Here is a 14,979-nt window from a genome sequence, read left to right as displayed (position 1 = left end):
GATATAACATTGTGTAATATCTGTGATGTATTTCTTTTTTTTTTCTATGATGAAAACAATAAAAATTTTATATTGAAAACAGTGTACATTGGGTTTTTTTTTCTTTTTATGATCTTTTGTCAAGACCTCACAGTGAGAGCAAAGGAGGTTTGAGCTGAAGTTCTTGAAGCCCCAAATTGTCACTAGGCACCTTAAAATGTTAATTCCATGGTTTAAGAACGGTACTGTATACAATTAAAGCCCTGTAGTATACTAGTATATAGTATTCCTATAAATACTGCTTATACATGAGGATCATTTGAACTGTTGAATGCTGAACATATGTTGCTTAAGGTTGGCTTTTTACATACATCAGTTTTATAATTACATCTTAATACAATGAAAGAGCTGTGATGGTGCAGTGGTTAGTATTGCAGGCTAACTGTCCCCAGCCAGGAGTTTGATTCTGACTGGCTCAAAGTTGACTCAATCTTCCATCCTTCTGAGGTAGGTAAAATGAGGATCCAGATTGTTGGAGGCAATATGCTGAATGCTCAGAATGCTGAAAAGCACTATGGAGCAGTATATAAGTGCTGTTGCTATTGCTATACAAATTTTGTTAGCATAAGCACACTTTATTATCTTATATATACAGTATATAGGACAGTGATGGCGAACCTTTTAGAGACCGAGTGCCCAAACTGCAACCCAAAACCCACTTATGCATTGTCGGGTGCCGGGTGGGTGTGGCCCATTGGGTGGGCGTGGCCCATTGGGTGGGCGTGGCTGCAGTGGTAACAGCAGACTGGGTGGGACTAAAAAGTTCAATCAATCAATTCCAACTTTGCAAGATCTTTTTTTTCCCGCGAGAAGTTAAAATTGACTGATTGAACCTTTTTTTTTTTGCACACGGCGGCGGAGGCCTAAAGCGAAAAGGTTTTATAAAACCCAACTGAAGGCCTAGGACGGGGGCGACGGTGCGTGTGCCCACAGAGAGGGCTCTGAGTGCCGCCTCTGGCACCCGTGCCATAGGTTCGCCACCACTGATATAGGAAGATCATTTGCTTTGAAGCAATAAATCCTCTCATGCAGCTCAGAAGTTTACAAAGAATACATACTGTTTTCCCGAAAGCAAGCCCTATTTGGTGGCGGGGGTAGGGGGATGAAGCTGCCCTACACGCCCTGCACCTGCTTACCTTACCAGTATAGGACCGCCACAATCAGGCTTCCCATGCCCTGACACTTGTCAAGCCGTGTGGGTCGTCATGTCAGTGCCGCTACTCACTGCAGGAGGTTGCACAGCGCTTCAGGCCGTTGCTGTTGCTTGTGGCAGGACACCGCATGACACTTCAGGCCATTTCGCACCCCTGAACTAGATTATTTAGTGATGATAATCTTAAGCCAATTTTATTACAAAAACATCTACTGAAATTATACTAAAATCAAGGATAATAGGTGTAATATAAATGAACTGAAATAAATGGCTATATCTGTTGACATAATTATATTCACTTTTAACAAACATCACTCATGAAATGATGCAACAAACTGTATTTTTCAGCAAGGACATATTTTAAAGGATAGTTATTACAACATGTGACAGCTAGAAGTTAACTAACCTGCCTAATCTTGATAGACTGAAAAAGTTAAAAGTTAACCTGAATTGAATTTGGCAACTACAAAAGTGAGAGACTACTGATCAATCACAGGGCAGTGGGGAAAAAGGGTAAATATAGTGGTAAATTATCTCCATATTGTTTTTTGAGAAAATATATAAACATATTCATATAGTCATCAGAAGTCAAATTTGTCTTCTGGAGACTTGATTTTATTTTTCACAGATGAAATAATATTACTGCCACAAAAAAATGACAAAAACTGTTATTGCTAAAGCCTAATAGATGCTGTTTTCATTTGATATTTTGAAGCCCTTTGTGAGAGATATTTCCTTACCAGATTCCTCATTGCCTTCAAGAATAGCTGACCTAATGTACTTTTGTATTTTATATCATTAAATGCTTTATAAAATTTGCCAAATTTTAATTCCATATGAGTCATGGGTTCTGGATGCATTCTTTAAAGTAGCCCATTTGAGGTACCTTGGTTTTAAATTGTTGCCCTGCGATTCACCGCTTTGCCCATACAAGTAGGAGAGTTTTAGTAGTTAGTAGTAGTATATTAAATAATAGCTGCCAGCATTTATTGGCTATAGTAGCAAATATAATATTTCGATATTTGTCCCTAGAAGCAGTGTGACCACATGCCACATCTCAAGGGACAGTCAGATAGTAGCCACCACTTTTATTCCATGAACATGTGATAATGTTCCATTAAAAACCAACAGTGGACTATATGGTCCTTCATCTAATGTAGAAAGGTAACGTTAATACATGAACAGGGAGATGCATTTTAAATTTAGTTGATGACAATAAAAGATGTGCTGAAATCAAGTACAAGTTTCAAAACAAACCACCCTTTTAAACTAAGGAACAACTGTTAAACAAATAGGAGTAAAGGAAGTTGATTGCTATAAATAAGCAATTGTTTTATTAAGTGTTTTTATATTGTACTGATCCCCATGGTTTTGTTTTGCCAACCAGCATGTATTAATAAAATGGATAGGATAGCACACAGTGATAAAGTAACATTTACAAAACAAGACTTTCCTATAGCATAATATAAAGCATAGTCTAATATTTGTTGTATGTGTTAATATTTTATAATCAGAACTAGAAATTCCTTGTACAATGTGCAAAGAAAAAAAGATATATCTGTTTGAAAGCAGAGAAAAAAATGCTCTTAAAACTTTTTATTAATAAGATGAAATAAACACATTTTAAATAAGTACCAGAACATGCTTTCCTAAAATAATAACTTTTGTACATAGAAATATATAAAATGAAGGCAAAAACTGTGCCACTAAACAGTTGTGAAATAAAATACCATACACCTAATCCAAATACAGGTAACTTGAAAATGTGTCTCTATGCATTTTCTCCTAGACATTTCCAGATTTTCATAGGTTTAAAGTGAGTTTGGAGTTGAGGCTTCTCCATTTTAATTTAATTATAGCACATAGAATGTTCTTTCCAATTTTAATTTAGTTTGTTCCCCTAAATAGAAGTAGCTTTTTACTTGAGAGTTGGAAACAAGGAAATTTGGTATACCTTGACATAGAGTTTTCCTCTAGAAAATTAAGGTACATACAGTATTAAATATAAGAATTAGATTTTCTACATTAACTTTATTCATTTTAATATAATCTACATTTAATTTTTTTTCAGATTTCTTCCTGGAGATATCTTTTCATTTTCCTCCATAATGCATGAGAAGAATTATTTAACATTATAATGGATTTTAAGTGGAACTACCAAGAAAAGAAGTGTTATAATAAAATTTATGTCTGACAAGCTGTATAGCTTCTCAAATAGAACAATGACAACTTCTCATATGAATGGACATGTAACAGAAGATTCAGACAGCGAAACAAAAATTATGGATCTTGCACCTCTCGAAGAATCTCAGAAACACAGGGAGATGGCTGTGGATTGCCCAGGTGATCTGGGCAACCGCATGATGCCATTGCGGCGGAGTGCTCAACTTGAACGGATTCGACAGCAGCAAGAGGACCTAAGACGAAGACGGGAAGAAGATGGGAAAAAACAAGAACTTGATCTTAATTCTTCTCTGAGACTGAAGAAGCTGGCACAAATTCCTCCCAAGACTGGAATAGACAATCCTATGTTTGACACAGGAGAAGGAGTAACTCTGGAGAGTCCGCATTGTGCCGTGAAAGTACTAGGTATGTATTTTTTTTTAAGTAGAACAATTTATTTTATATGCAATGGAACTTTTAGTGCTTCTAAATGAATATATAATTAGGCTTGAGAGATTGTGTCTATACAGATAGTCCTCATTTACAGACCATAATTGGGACTGACCAACTCTGTGGCTAAGCAATGTGATCAGAAAGTGAAACATAATGTCTTGTCTCATCTTTATCTTGTGTCAGAAACGCAGGAACTAGGAAAGGGGATATTATTAATTTAATATTTAAACAAAATTAAAAGCTTTAATAAAATATAGAGTTATATAGTTCTAGCCCAGTACCGGGCCATCTTAATGGCAGAGATATTTCTGATCAGCAAGTCATTCTGTGTGCAAGTCAGCCCCAAAGGGTAGTATAAAAGATGTTTAGTTGCTTGAATAGTGCCACATTCCCAGGGAATATCCTCATCCTCAAGGAGAAATCCCCATTTTCCCATGTAATGTAATCTTTGGTTCTAGTCAGATCAGTATGCAGCCTGTTTAAACATCTCCAGACCTTCTACTCCTCCTCACATCCAAGCAGCTTCTCAAGTGGTTCTATCCAATTATGAAGATGTTTTATTTGAGATTTCCATCTTTTTAACTATTCTGAGGTGTAGTAACCATCTCTTCGGTGCAGTCTAAAAAAACTCCTTGAAGGAAATGTCTCTTGTAAACATAGTATGACCACACTGACTTCTGATGTCAGTTCCAGCTACAGTCGTTAAGTGAATCACCTGTAGTCATTAAGCACAGCTTCATATGTCTGACTTGCAACTTCCTGCTGGCTTCCCCATTGCTTCTTAGAAGCCTTTTGTGAAGTTGTACTTGGCAATCACACGACTGCGGGAATTTGAATGGTTGCTGAATGAGTAGTTGGTAAGCAAGGACTATCTAATAAAAAGCTAGTTATTGAGCTAAAAACAATGTGAACATTCAAAATAACTTGTATGATTTATATAATAAAGAATGCTTGCTTAGGCATTAACTCTTAAGAATCTTAAAATTATGTTTTAATAAAATTGTCTTATGTTTGTCTCAGAAATTTATTGATTTGAAGTAGCTCACCATGAATTAGCAATTCACAAATAGATGACTTGCTATAATAAAGAAATCTATGGAAATCTGTATATCAGCAAAATAATATTTTGTCTAGAATAGAAATCAAGAAACCATGAGTTCAAGTCCCGCCTCAGCCATGAAAGCCGCCTGAATGACCTTGGGCCAGTTACTCTCTCTCTCAGACCAACTCCCCTCACAGAGTTGTTGTGGGGAAAATAGGAGGAAGAAGATGTGTTGGATGTTTCCCATCTTAAATGCACGATTCTGGTTGACAATTAACAGAATAAAAACACTTGAAAAACTAAATTAAGAAAAATATGCTTAAATCTCTCATTAAAATTAGTGCTTAGTAATTTATGGATCATACTGTGATTTGCATTAGTTTTAAAAAAATGTGATTTTATTGCTACCATATTTTAACTGGTTTGAATAATGATGTTTAGAAAGGTACTTGATTGTTTTATATTAAAATCCAATATAGCTTGTTTGTTTTTGCATTCCTGAATTGTTGCTGGACTTTCCTAAGCTAGCTGGAAACATGGTTTGGCAAAGTTCTAATGATAATTTAAACCTAACTCTAGCTCACATTTGGAATATTTTGTCTACCCTGGGAAATGTTTTTGGAAGAAATTAACTGCTTATTTATTTAAAAGATTTATGAGCTTCCTCTTCACAGTTTGTGATTCTAAGTTGCATAAAAATGTTCTTTTTTTAAAATAAACATATTGCAAAAATAAGAAAATAACTTTTTCCTTTTCCTATTTTAATAAGGACAGTTATTCAGTTTCAGTTCAGACAAGATGAATTCTAAATTTAATGCCTTAATAAGAATATTTTGGCATTGAAGACCTAACAGCTGATCAGTTAGACCAGGGGTATCAAACTCAATTTCATTGAGGGCCGCATCAGCATTGTGGTGCCCTCAGGGGAGCAGGGTGGGTGTGGCCCACTGGGTGGCCACGGTGGTCACAGTTGACTGGGTGGGCGTGGCCACCTTGATGTTGCTCGGGGGGATGCCTATGGGGGCCGGGCAGGGTTGGGGAGATCCAGGGGGTCTCTTGCAGTTGGAGAGCAGGTTGCTGCTGGTCATCTCCTTGGCCCCCTTGCAGATCTTGCCCTTGGCCCACGCGTGGAGCCTGTTTCCCTCGCGCACCAGATGCACCTTGGCTCCAACTCAGGCCGCCGCCACCAGCAGCTCACACAGGTCCATTAGGCTGCCGTCGCTGCCCAGAGCAGCAGGCCAACCCAGCACAAAGGAGGTGAAGCAGCCAGCTAGGAAGCTCGAGTAGAGGTGGTAGAGCACGCCCATGCCCAGCAAACTAAAGGCTACCTCGAGCCGGGAAAGCCGGATCCCCATCGACGCCATGGCCTCACAGTCACAGCCAGGATTGCATGCCTCCCCCCATCTCTGCTGGCCCAGGGTGTGCTCTACCACCTCTACTTGGGGCTTCCTAGCTGACTGCCTCACCTCCTTCATGTTGGGGTAGGCCTGCTGCTCCGGGCTGCAGCCTAATGGACCTGCGTGAGCTGTTGCGGTGGGTACCGAGGTGTGCGAGGGGAATGCACTCCACCTGCGGGCCAAGGGTAAGACCCGCAAGGGAGCTGAGGAGATGACCAGTGGCGACCTGCTCTCCAATCAAAAAGAGATGGGACAGAGTAGGTGTGGCCGGCAGTCCGCATCACATGCACCCCACCCCCCATGACTCCGTGTGCTGCCGTTGCCATCACAGTGCTGCTGCTGGAGGGCCGGGCCGGTATTCACAGAAGGCTATGCAGCCCCTGCACGCTCACCACCTCCTGTGCGCACACCTTGGGGGCTGCCGGGTTGGCTGGGGCCAGTCCCTCACTATCTCTGGGGCATCCCCGCAGGCTAAATATCAGCCAATCGCGAGCTGTATCCAGCCTTGTGTTTGACGTGACTGAGAATATTTTGTTCCTGTTGGGTGGTCTGATAATTCGAACTGGGATCATTGAAACAATCTACTGGTAGTCCTTGACTTACCACCATAATTCAGCCCAAAATGTCTGTAGCTAAGCGAGACAGTTGTTAAGTGAGTTTTGTCCCATTTTATGACCTTCCTTGCCACAGTTGTTAAGTGAATCACTGCAGTTGTTAAATTTTTAACATGGTTGTTCAGTGAATCTAGCTTCCTCATTGGCTTTGCTGGTCAGAGGATTGCAAAAGGTGATCACATGATCCCAGGACACTGCAACCTTCATAAATACATGTCAGTTGCCACATTTTTTCATCACATAACTGTGGGGATGCTGCAAGGCTTGTAAGTGTGAAAAATGGTCGTAAGTCACTTTTTTCAGTGCCATTATAACTTCAAACGGTCACTAAACAAATGGTTGTAAGTCAAGGACTTCCTGTATGGGAAACTGTATTTCCAAGTTATTGAACTGTCAATTTCAGAACTGTGTACACCAACTGGCAAAGGCTCTCCAGATTTCACTTGGATTTTTCCCAGATCTCTGTGGAAATGTTCTTTTGCTTGTGACTTGTACTCTTGACTACTACTGCTTTGTCACTTCTGTCTTTCCCCAAAAGAAAATAACAATGATAAAGACTTCAATATCCCTAGAATGGCAGGCATTCCTTCCCAGTTCATACATTGCGTGAATAAAAAAATAATCATACCTCAAACTCAACAGAACCAGCCCTATCCAAAATGTTCCGAGGGAATTGCATTCTGCTGGAATAAAAAGTTTTCATCATTTTCCAACTGGAATACTGTAAATGGTTTGCATTTTATGTGCCTTAAATGCATTAAGAATAAATAGGGTAAGCTATTCAGTTTGCCACCAATTTTATACATTCTTATTAATAAAATATTACTGTATTTTCCTTTCTTTCGCTTGAAAAAATATCCATCCAAATCTAAGAAAATTAGACAATTACACCATTACAAGTGTGCTCTACCATCTGCACCAAAGATTATCAAAATAGGTTGGTCTTAACATCAAAATGCAAGCAAGGTGGGGAGCTCCATACTGGAGGGCAAGATATTCCATAATGTGGAAGTTTAGAAACTTTGAAACTCCAGGCTCCCGCTTTTTACCTTAGGTGGCAAAGAAATCTGAAGTAGTTCCTCAAAAGGCTGATTCAGGTCAGAAGAGAGTATTCATGTAGGCTAGAAAACTAACACCTTGAACTGAATCTAGAAATCTCTTAGTAGCCAGGGCAGTGACTTTAGCACGAGGCATAACACTACTAAATCTACTCCCAACCCAGGTCTCCTATTTTGAATTAGTTGCAGCTTCTGAATTAATATTCATTAAAAGCCCATGCAAATTCCATTAACAAGATGATGAGGGCAGGAGTTTCCATTGCAAAGTATCCCAGATGAGAAAGACCCACAGCTGGTAGACCAGAGCTTTCATCTGTTCCTTGAGAAAAATTTAATTAGGTTTGCAGGGATCTGCAAAGATAAATGTCTGATGTAGCTGCATTACATGGATTTATGTTGAAATTTTCGGTATAGTATCTAGGAACGAACCATTCCATACCATGTAATTTATTGGAAAATACTATAAATTCAAAAGCACTGGGTTTTTTTTATCTCAGCAGTTAAGCTCCAGAGAGCAACTGGCAAAACAGGCAAAGCACATGCCATGCTTGAGCATGAGATCCATATTATTCCATAATGAGCAAGTAAGAAAACAAGATTCTTAACAAGCTGTTCTTTATGGCTAATAAAATGAACATTGAAAGATCCAAGATAATAAAAATAGGCAAAAAGATGTATATTTATAATTGGAATGACACCAGGCAATAGAAATTCATAGTTATGCCTTATCAGCATAAATAGAAAAGCAATAATCAGCAACATGTTTTTCTCTGAACATATAATGTTTATGTAGGCTTTCCCAATACTCTTGACTATAAGCAACAATAATATTTATAAAGATTGTACAGTTTTTCATTGCTATTCCCAATCTTTGCTGTCTTTAGTGAGATAATCAGAAGCAGAAGTTGCAAATCTACATTGTTATCTGTCTTCCTTTTGCTTCCTCCCACTGTTTCTGATGGAAAGTCTGCTCCCAATCAAGCAGCAGATAAAAATGGCATGGATAACAGATAGATCTAATGTAATGAGAGTAGGATAAAGAGGGAAAAGAACTGTGAAGTAGCCTTGTCTTCAGAGTCTTAATAAAATTGTACTGTGGTGGTAAAACTATTGATGGGGGGAAGGAACCAATCTCTCTGCTTTGTGAGAGAGGAGTGGGGAAGGGGGAAAAAGCAACTTATGTAGGCAATTTCCTGTTTGTCTGACTCTTTCCCCCCCCCCCCCAAACACAGCAGAGAGGGTTGGAAAAGAAAGGATTACAAGAGAGTAAGCAGGCACACAGTGGAAATACACTGGTGTAGTTTGCTTGCCGCTACCAGTGCCAGCACATTGTTTTCCATGTGTGTTCCCTAGAATGTGCCTGCTTACTCTTATGTAATTCCTTTCCATGCAGAATATTTGTGTCGCCATAATGCAAAAATGGATAGAAATGGCATGTAATTTAAAACATTTTGAGAGAGCGTACCACAGTTACTTTTAGATAAAGCAGATTGTCCATGTTTAGAGGAAAAAACCTTATCCATGTCTCCAAAAGTTAGTATATCTCCTTCAAGTTCAAGAAGTGCTTGAAAACAGTTTTTCATACAGCTTGTTTAAATTTTGTCAAATTTATGGAATTAAATCCTATATTAGGAATAATTTCATCCCAATTTTATTTATTTATTAAATTTATATTTTGCTAAATTTCACAACTCTTTCACAATTATGAAATATAGCAATAAAAGTCCACAATAGTTTAAAATTAAGATGAATTACAATTAGGATGTCACAACTGACTCCCAAATCCGCCAAAATATCTCTGAACTAGTTTTGGAATGTAATTATCAGTAGAGACAATCTCATTGACACCAGAAAAACTATCCCAAAGGACCAAAACCATAACAGAGAAACAATCATTTTAAGTTAAATAAACATTCTCAGGTATATCAAATTTAGTTTTGAATTCCAGAATTTTTAAAATCTGCATCAGCATAGCTAAGGGTACTCCAAGGTAATAACAGGAATCCTTTAAAAAAAAAACCTACTAGGTCTTCTTAACCCAGGGTAATCCTATAGCTTTCCATGCATAAGACAGGTGCTTAAGATCCATTATTTTCTATATATATATCTCTAGCTGTATTAAGCATGGTATTAAAACTGATCCTTAAGCAAGCAACTTTTCCAACAGGCAAACCATCACATATGCATTGAGAATCTTGAAGGATGACTTCCTAAAGAAAAAAAATGTTCAGAAGGTTATTCATGGAATAAAAGGAAGAAATAAAAATAGAAAAGACTCTTAAAACATTAAAATTAATCTTAACTATTTAAGAGGAATAGTCAATGGAGTTGTGTACTGCTGAAGGTTCTTGCCATGTCATCCCATATATGATAAATATCTGCCTAGATTTTTTTCATTTTTATCAAAGTGGGAGTTTGTTTTTGCTAAGACTGGATAGTTTCAAAGCTGAGAAGAATATTCACAGACCGTGAACCTGGACTTTGTATTTACTCTACTATAGTATTTTCACAGTATTATGGTATTTCATTTAAGATGAAAACCAGTATTTTTCTGGATTTCTCAGCCCTTTCTTGGTATTATTGCTTAAAACAATAAATAACAAATTGTTTTAGATGTGTGAAGCTTATGACTACTTAGCAGGAACAAGATATCTGCATTATTAAGGGGAATTGATAATACCTTGACTTGATCTTCTGTCTTAAATGTGGTAGTACTACAACAGATAGATGAAAATCACAAACAGATTTATGCATCCCATTTACACAAGCACAGTTAATCATTTCATGGGGATTAGAGCTGGACAAGAAATAAATATATTGCTTTTCACCATTTTGATATATCTGTATTAAAATGGGAATATTTTATACCTTTAAAAAGAATTGCTTAATTGGAAATCATCATTGCTTGTCTTTGGTCAGTTTCCAACCATTGTTTCTTGTCTTGCCCTCTGGTGCTTTGGTGAATAATGTGACCCCCTCTTTTTTGTGACAGCCCCTCAAATACTGGAATACTGCTATCATGTTGCCTCTGTTTCTTCTTTTCTTTAGACTAGCCAAACCCAAGTCCTGCAGCCGTTCTTATATGTTTTAGTCTCCAGGCCTTTGATTATTTTAGTTGCTCTTCTCTGAACTTTTTCCAAGGTTTCAACATTTTTTTTGTAGCATGGTGACCAGAATTGGTTGCAGTATTCCAGTTGTGATCTTACTAGGGTTTTATAAAGCGGTACTAATACTTCGCATGGTCTTGATTCTATGCCTCTGTTTATACAACCCAGGATTGTATTAGCTTTTTTGGCTGCTGCTACACACTGCTGGCTCATAGTCAAGTGATTGTCCACTAAGAACTCCAAGGTCCCTCTCACAGTTGCTGTTTTTAAGCCAAGTCTTACCTAATCTCGACTTAAACCTTTGATTTTTCCTGCCTAAATATAAAACTTTGCATTTCTCCACATTAAAACTCATGTTGTTGGATAGGGCCCATTGTTCAAGTTTGTCAAGATCTTTTTGGATCCTGAGCTTGTCTTCTGGGGTGTTGGCCAGTTTGGTGTCATCTGCAAATTTGATGAGCTCCCCTTCTATTCCCTTATCTAAGTCATTAATGAAGATTTTGAAGAGCACTGGGCCTAAGACGGAGCCTTGTGGTACCCCTTGCTTACTTCTCTCCATGTGGATGTAGTACCATTGAGGACTACTGCTGAGTACGGTTTGTCAGCCAGCTACAGATCCATCTGATGGGGATGTTGTCTATTCCACCTTTTTCTAGCTTACTAAGCAGCAGGTTGTGGTCTATTTTGTCAAATCCCTTACTGAAATCTGTATATTATGTTCACAGCGTTTCGCTGGTCTATTAATTTAGTCACTTTATCAAAGAATGAAATAAGATTGGTTTGGCATGATTTGTTTTTGACAAACTCGTGCTGGCTACTGGTTATAACTTTGTTTGCTTCTAGTTATTCGCAGATCTGTTTTTTGATTATCTTTTCCAAGCTCTTCCCAGGTATTGATGTTAGACTGATTGGTCTGTAGTTTCCTGAGTGTTTTTCCCCCCCTTTCTTGAAGATGAGAACCACACCAGCCCTTTTTCAATCCTCGGGTACTTCCCCATGCTCCCAGGAGTTTTGAAAGATATGGTACAATGGTTCTGAGATAACATCTGTCAGCTCCTTTAGAACAGATGTAATCTGTCAGGTCCCGGTGATTTAGATTCATCAAGGTCTGATCGGTGTTCTCTTACTATTTTCTTGCTTATTTTAATTTTTGTTTCTAGTTTGTCTTTTGCAGTAGTTTTTTTTGGTGTGTTGGGCTATAGTTTCTTTTTGTGTGAAGACTGATGCAAAGAATGAGTTAAGCAGCTCTGCTTTTTCCCTACTGCCTGTTACTTCCTCTGAATAGGAGAAACATCAGTTTAAAGAAAGTGATTTATATAGGGGAAGGTTTGCCCAAATCAGTCACAGTTGTTAAAAACAAGTCACCTGTATATTCCTTTAACTTAATGATTGAACTAAGGGGATGTTGGTAATTGATATGTTGGTAATTGATGTCTTTGTTAATCATATCAAATAAACGAGTCTCAAACTTATATCTTATTTGTTTGCTCAAACTTCCTTCATATATAATTAGGACCTACATTAATAAAAGGCAAAGATATATAAAACATCAGGGAAAGATTGTAAATAGGTTTTCACAAACTATACACCTCCTCTTTGAAATTATGAAAGTGACTCTAAAGTAACTCTAAAATTATTCTACCGTATTTTCCCCAAAATAAGACCCAGTCTTATATTTTGTTTGCCTCCAAAAGAGACAGTAGGTCTTATTTTGATGGGATGTTTTATTTTTTTCCTGACACCTGCCTCGCAGTGGCGGCACCAACATCCCCATCCAGCAGGAGCCCACGTGGCTGCCTCCCACTTCTGTGGTCGCTCGCGGTAAGATGCCACGTGACACAGCATGCCGGTGCCACCACAAGGTGAGGCGCTGGGGGGGAGCTGTCCCACACATCCCACACCCACTTACCACAGTACCACCTCAGCCAGGCCTCCCACGCCCTGACACTGCTGCCGGACACCATTGGCCCCCACACTTTTGCCACGACTTGTGCTGGCCATGCCTAACCCCCCCCAGGCTTATTTTTGGGGTAGGGCTTATACTAGGCCCACCCCAAAAAATCAGGCTAGGGCTTATTTTCAGGGTGAGTCTTATTTTCAAGAAAACACAGTAGTTATGAAATAGAGTTATCCCTTGAATGTATTTGTAGACTGACTATATCAGTCTGGTATGAAAAGTCTCTTAAATTTTTTCTTCAATAGATCTAGAATCCTTGAGCCTTGAGAACAAAGCTTTGCCATTAATTCACATTTTTATCTTGCACAAATACTTTAAGAAAAGGGATTTAGCAGGGAATTAAAGATTTTCTTATCCATATCTGATAAGGTCCGGCTAATTATTAGTCCCCACACCACAATGTTTGCTTTTGATAATTGCAGAGAAATATTTAGCATAACTCCAGTTTGGTCCTTTGTCCTGTGAAGCTAAAATAAACTAATAAGTACATAGAGATATTCTTTTTTTACAGAGATGAAGCTGTTTGTCTTAGAATCTTAACCATTAAATTTCAATAATAGTGGTGTCTGTGTCAAAGTAGTGTTTAAAAAATGTCCAGAAATTCCAGTCTATATTATACGCTATGTAATGCAAGGACTTTAAAATAAAAAAGGAGGAAAAAATATCCTTGTGGCCTCTAAAGATATAAGCCCTAACATAGATAAATTGTAAACTGAGCTATCATTTCTTACTTCATTTTATTGAGCAATTTGTAACAACTGAGATAAGTTTTAATAGCAATAAAAATCTACTAGAAGAGGTTAAATGTAGTTTTTTTCCTACTTAGAATCAATATCGCTATTCATATAAACAGCAATAATTAGAAAAAATATTTATCTTTATAGGCTTTAAATGTAAAAGGTGCTTCTATTTTGTAGGAGGTTATATTATAATTTACTATCTCAAAGGTATTTTTTTTCTTTCTCAATCTTTCTGAATCTTTCGACATTCAGCAGCATTGTTAAACTTCAAAATAAAATTTTAACTTCCTTTGAAAGTTGTTATTGTTTAAAATATTTTTGACAATGTAAGCATCTTATACTTTTTATTTTGCAAAAGAAGAATGTATGATTGCTGATGTACATAAAAAATGTGGTACTTCAAATTTCACACCTTCGTATTTGAAATGAATGAATCATTTCAGATGTTAGTGTATTACTTGAACTCTAATTCAGTGATAAGGAAAATGAATTTGTGTCCAGAATACATGGTTTCTATATATCCCTGGTATATTGTAGATATAGAAGTAACTTTTCATGAAGATATATGTCAATGCTGCTAACATCGGATGTTCTTGCTTGACAATATATGAAGATGCAGACATTTTCTATTTAACCTGTGTATTTCTTTTAAAGTTAAAATTAGATGGTGCTGAAGGGGAGGGGGAAGAATGTGCTTGGGGACTAGTTAGCCATAACAATATCTCAGTAGAGTATTCTTCAAGGTTAGTTGTAATAAGAGGAGATAAGTAATGGGGGAAAGTTTGCACTTCAAACTAATTGGAGAATGTGATTAATGACTGTTAAATGAAGGAGTGAGTTATGCTTAGATACTGTGTGTTTGGGGGAGGAGAATTCAGATTTTGGCTTCTTCTGTGTACGTGAGGAAGCTATGTTGCTATTAAAGATTCTTTAAGGAAAACAATGCCTCAAAGTTCTTTGAAGAGCTTCTTCTTTCGGAATCATGACAATATATTTATCACGTGACAGTCGTCATATTCAGGTCCTGCCATTAATTGTCCTGGATGTGGAGATATCTCCTCTACTAGAAAGTTTTTTATCTGTTTATTTGATTGTGTTGAAAATAAGAAAGTATTTTGTATGGTAGATTTATTTTCTGCTCTATTCTTCAGAGATGTGTTACGTAACATTTATTTATGATAATCCTGCTACCTTCCTTTCTCTTTTTTTTTTTTTTTTTTTTTCAATATAGAATTTTATTGTTTTTATCATAAACA

General features: G+C 37.5%; 1 protein-coding gene across 1 annotated transcript in view; it reads left to right on the top strand.

Annotated features, from left to right (window-relative positions):
- The first annotated feature begins 3,268 nt into the window (after window positions 1–3,268).
- The window catches only part of MPP5 (membrane palmitoylated protein 5), a 31,783-nt gene continuing 20,072 nt past the window's right edge, over window positions 3,269–14,979 (top strand). The window contains exon 1 of the mRNA XM_015814106.1: window positions 3,269–3,781. Within this exon, the coding sequence (XP_015669592.1) occupies window positions 3,379–3,781 (403 nt within the window). The 5' untranslated portion in view covers window positions 3,269–3,378. The remainder of the gene's footprint in view (window positions 3,782–14,979) is intronic.

Source organism: Protobothrops mucrosquamatus, unplaced genomic scaffold, assembly GCF_001527695.2.
Source record: "Protobothrops mucrosquamatus isolate PMUCROS unplaced genomic scaffold, P.Mucros_1.0 scaffold218, whole genome shotgun sequence".
Lineage (NCBI taxonomy): Eukaryota > Metazoa > Chordata > Lepidosauria > Squamata > Viperidae > Protobothrops > Protobothrops mucrosquamatus.
This window is presented reverse-complemented; position numbering and strand designations above follow the sequence as displayed.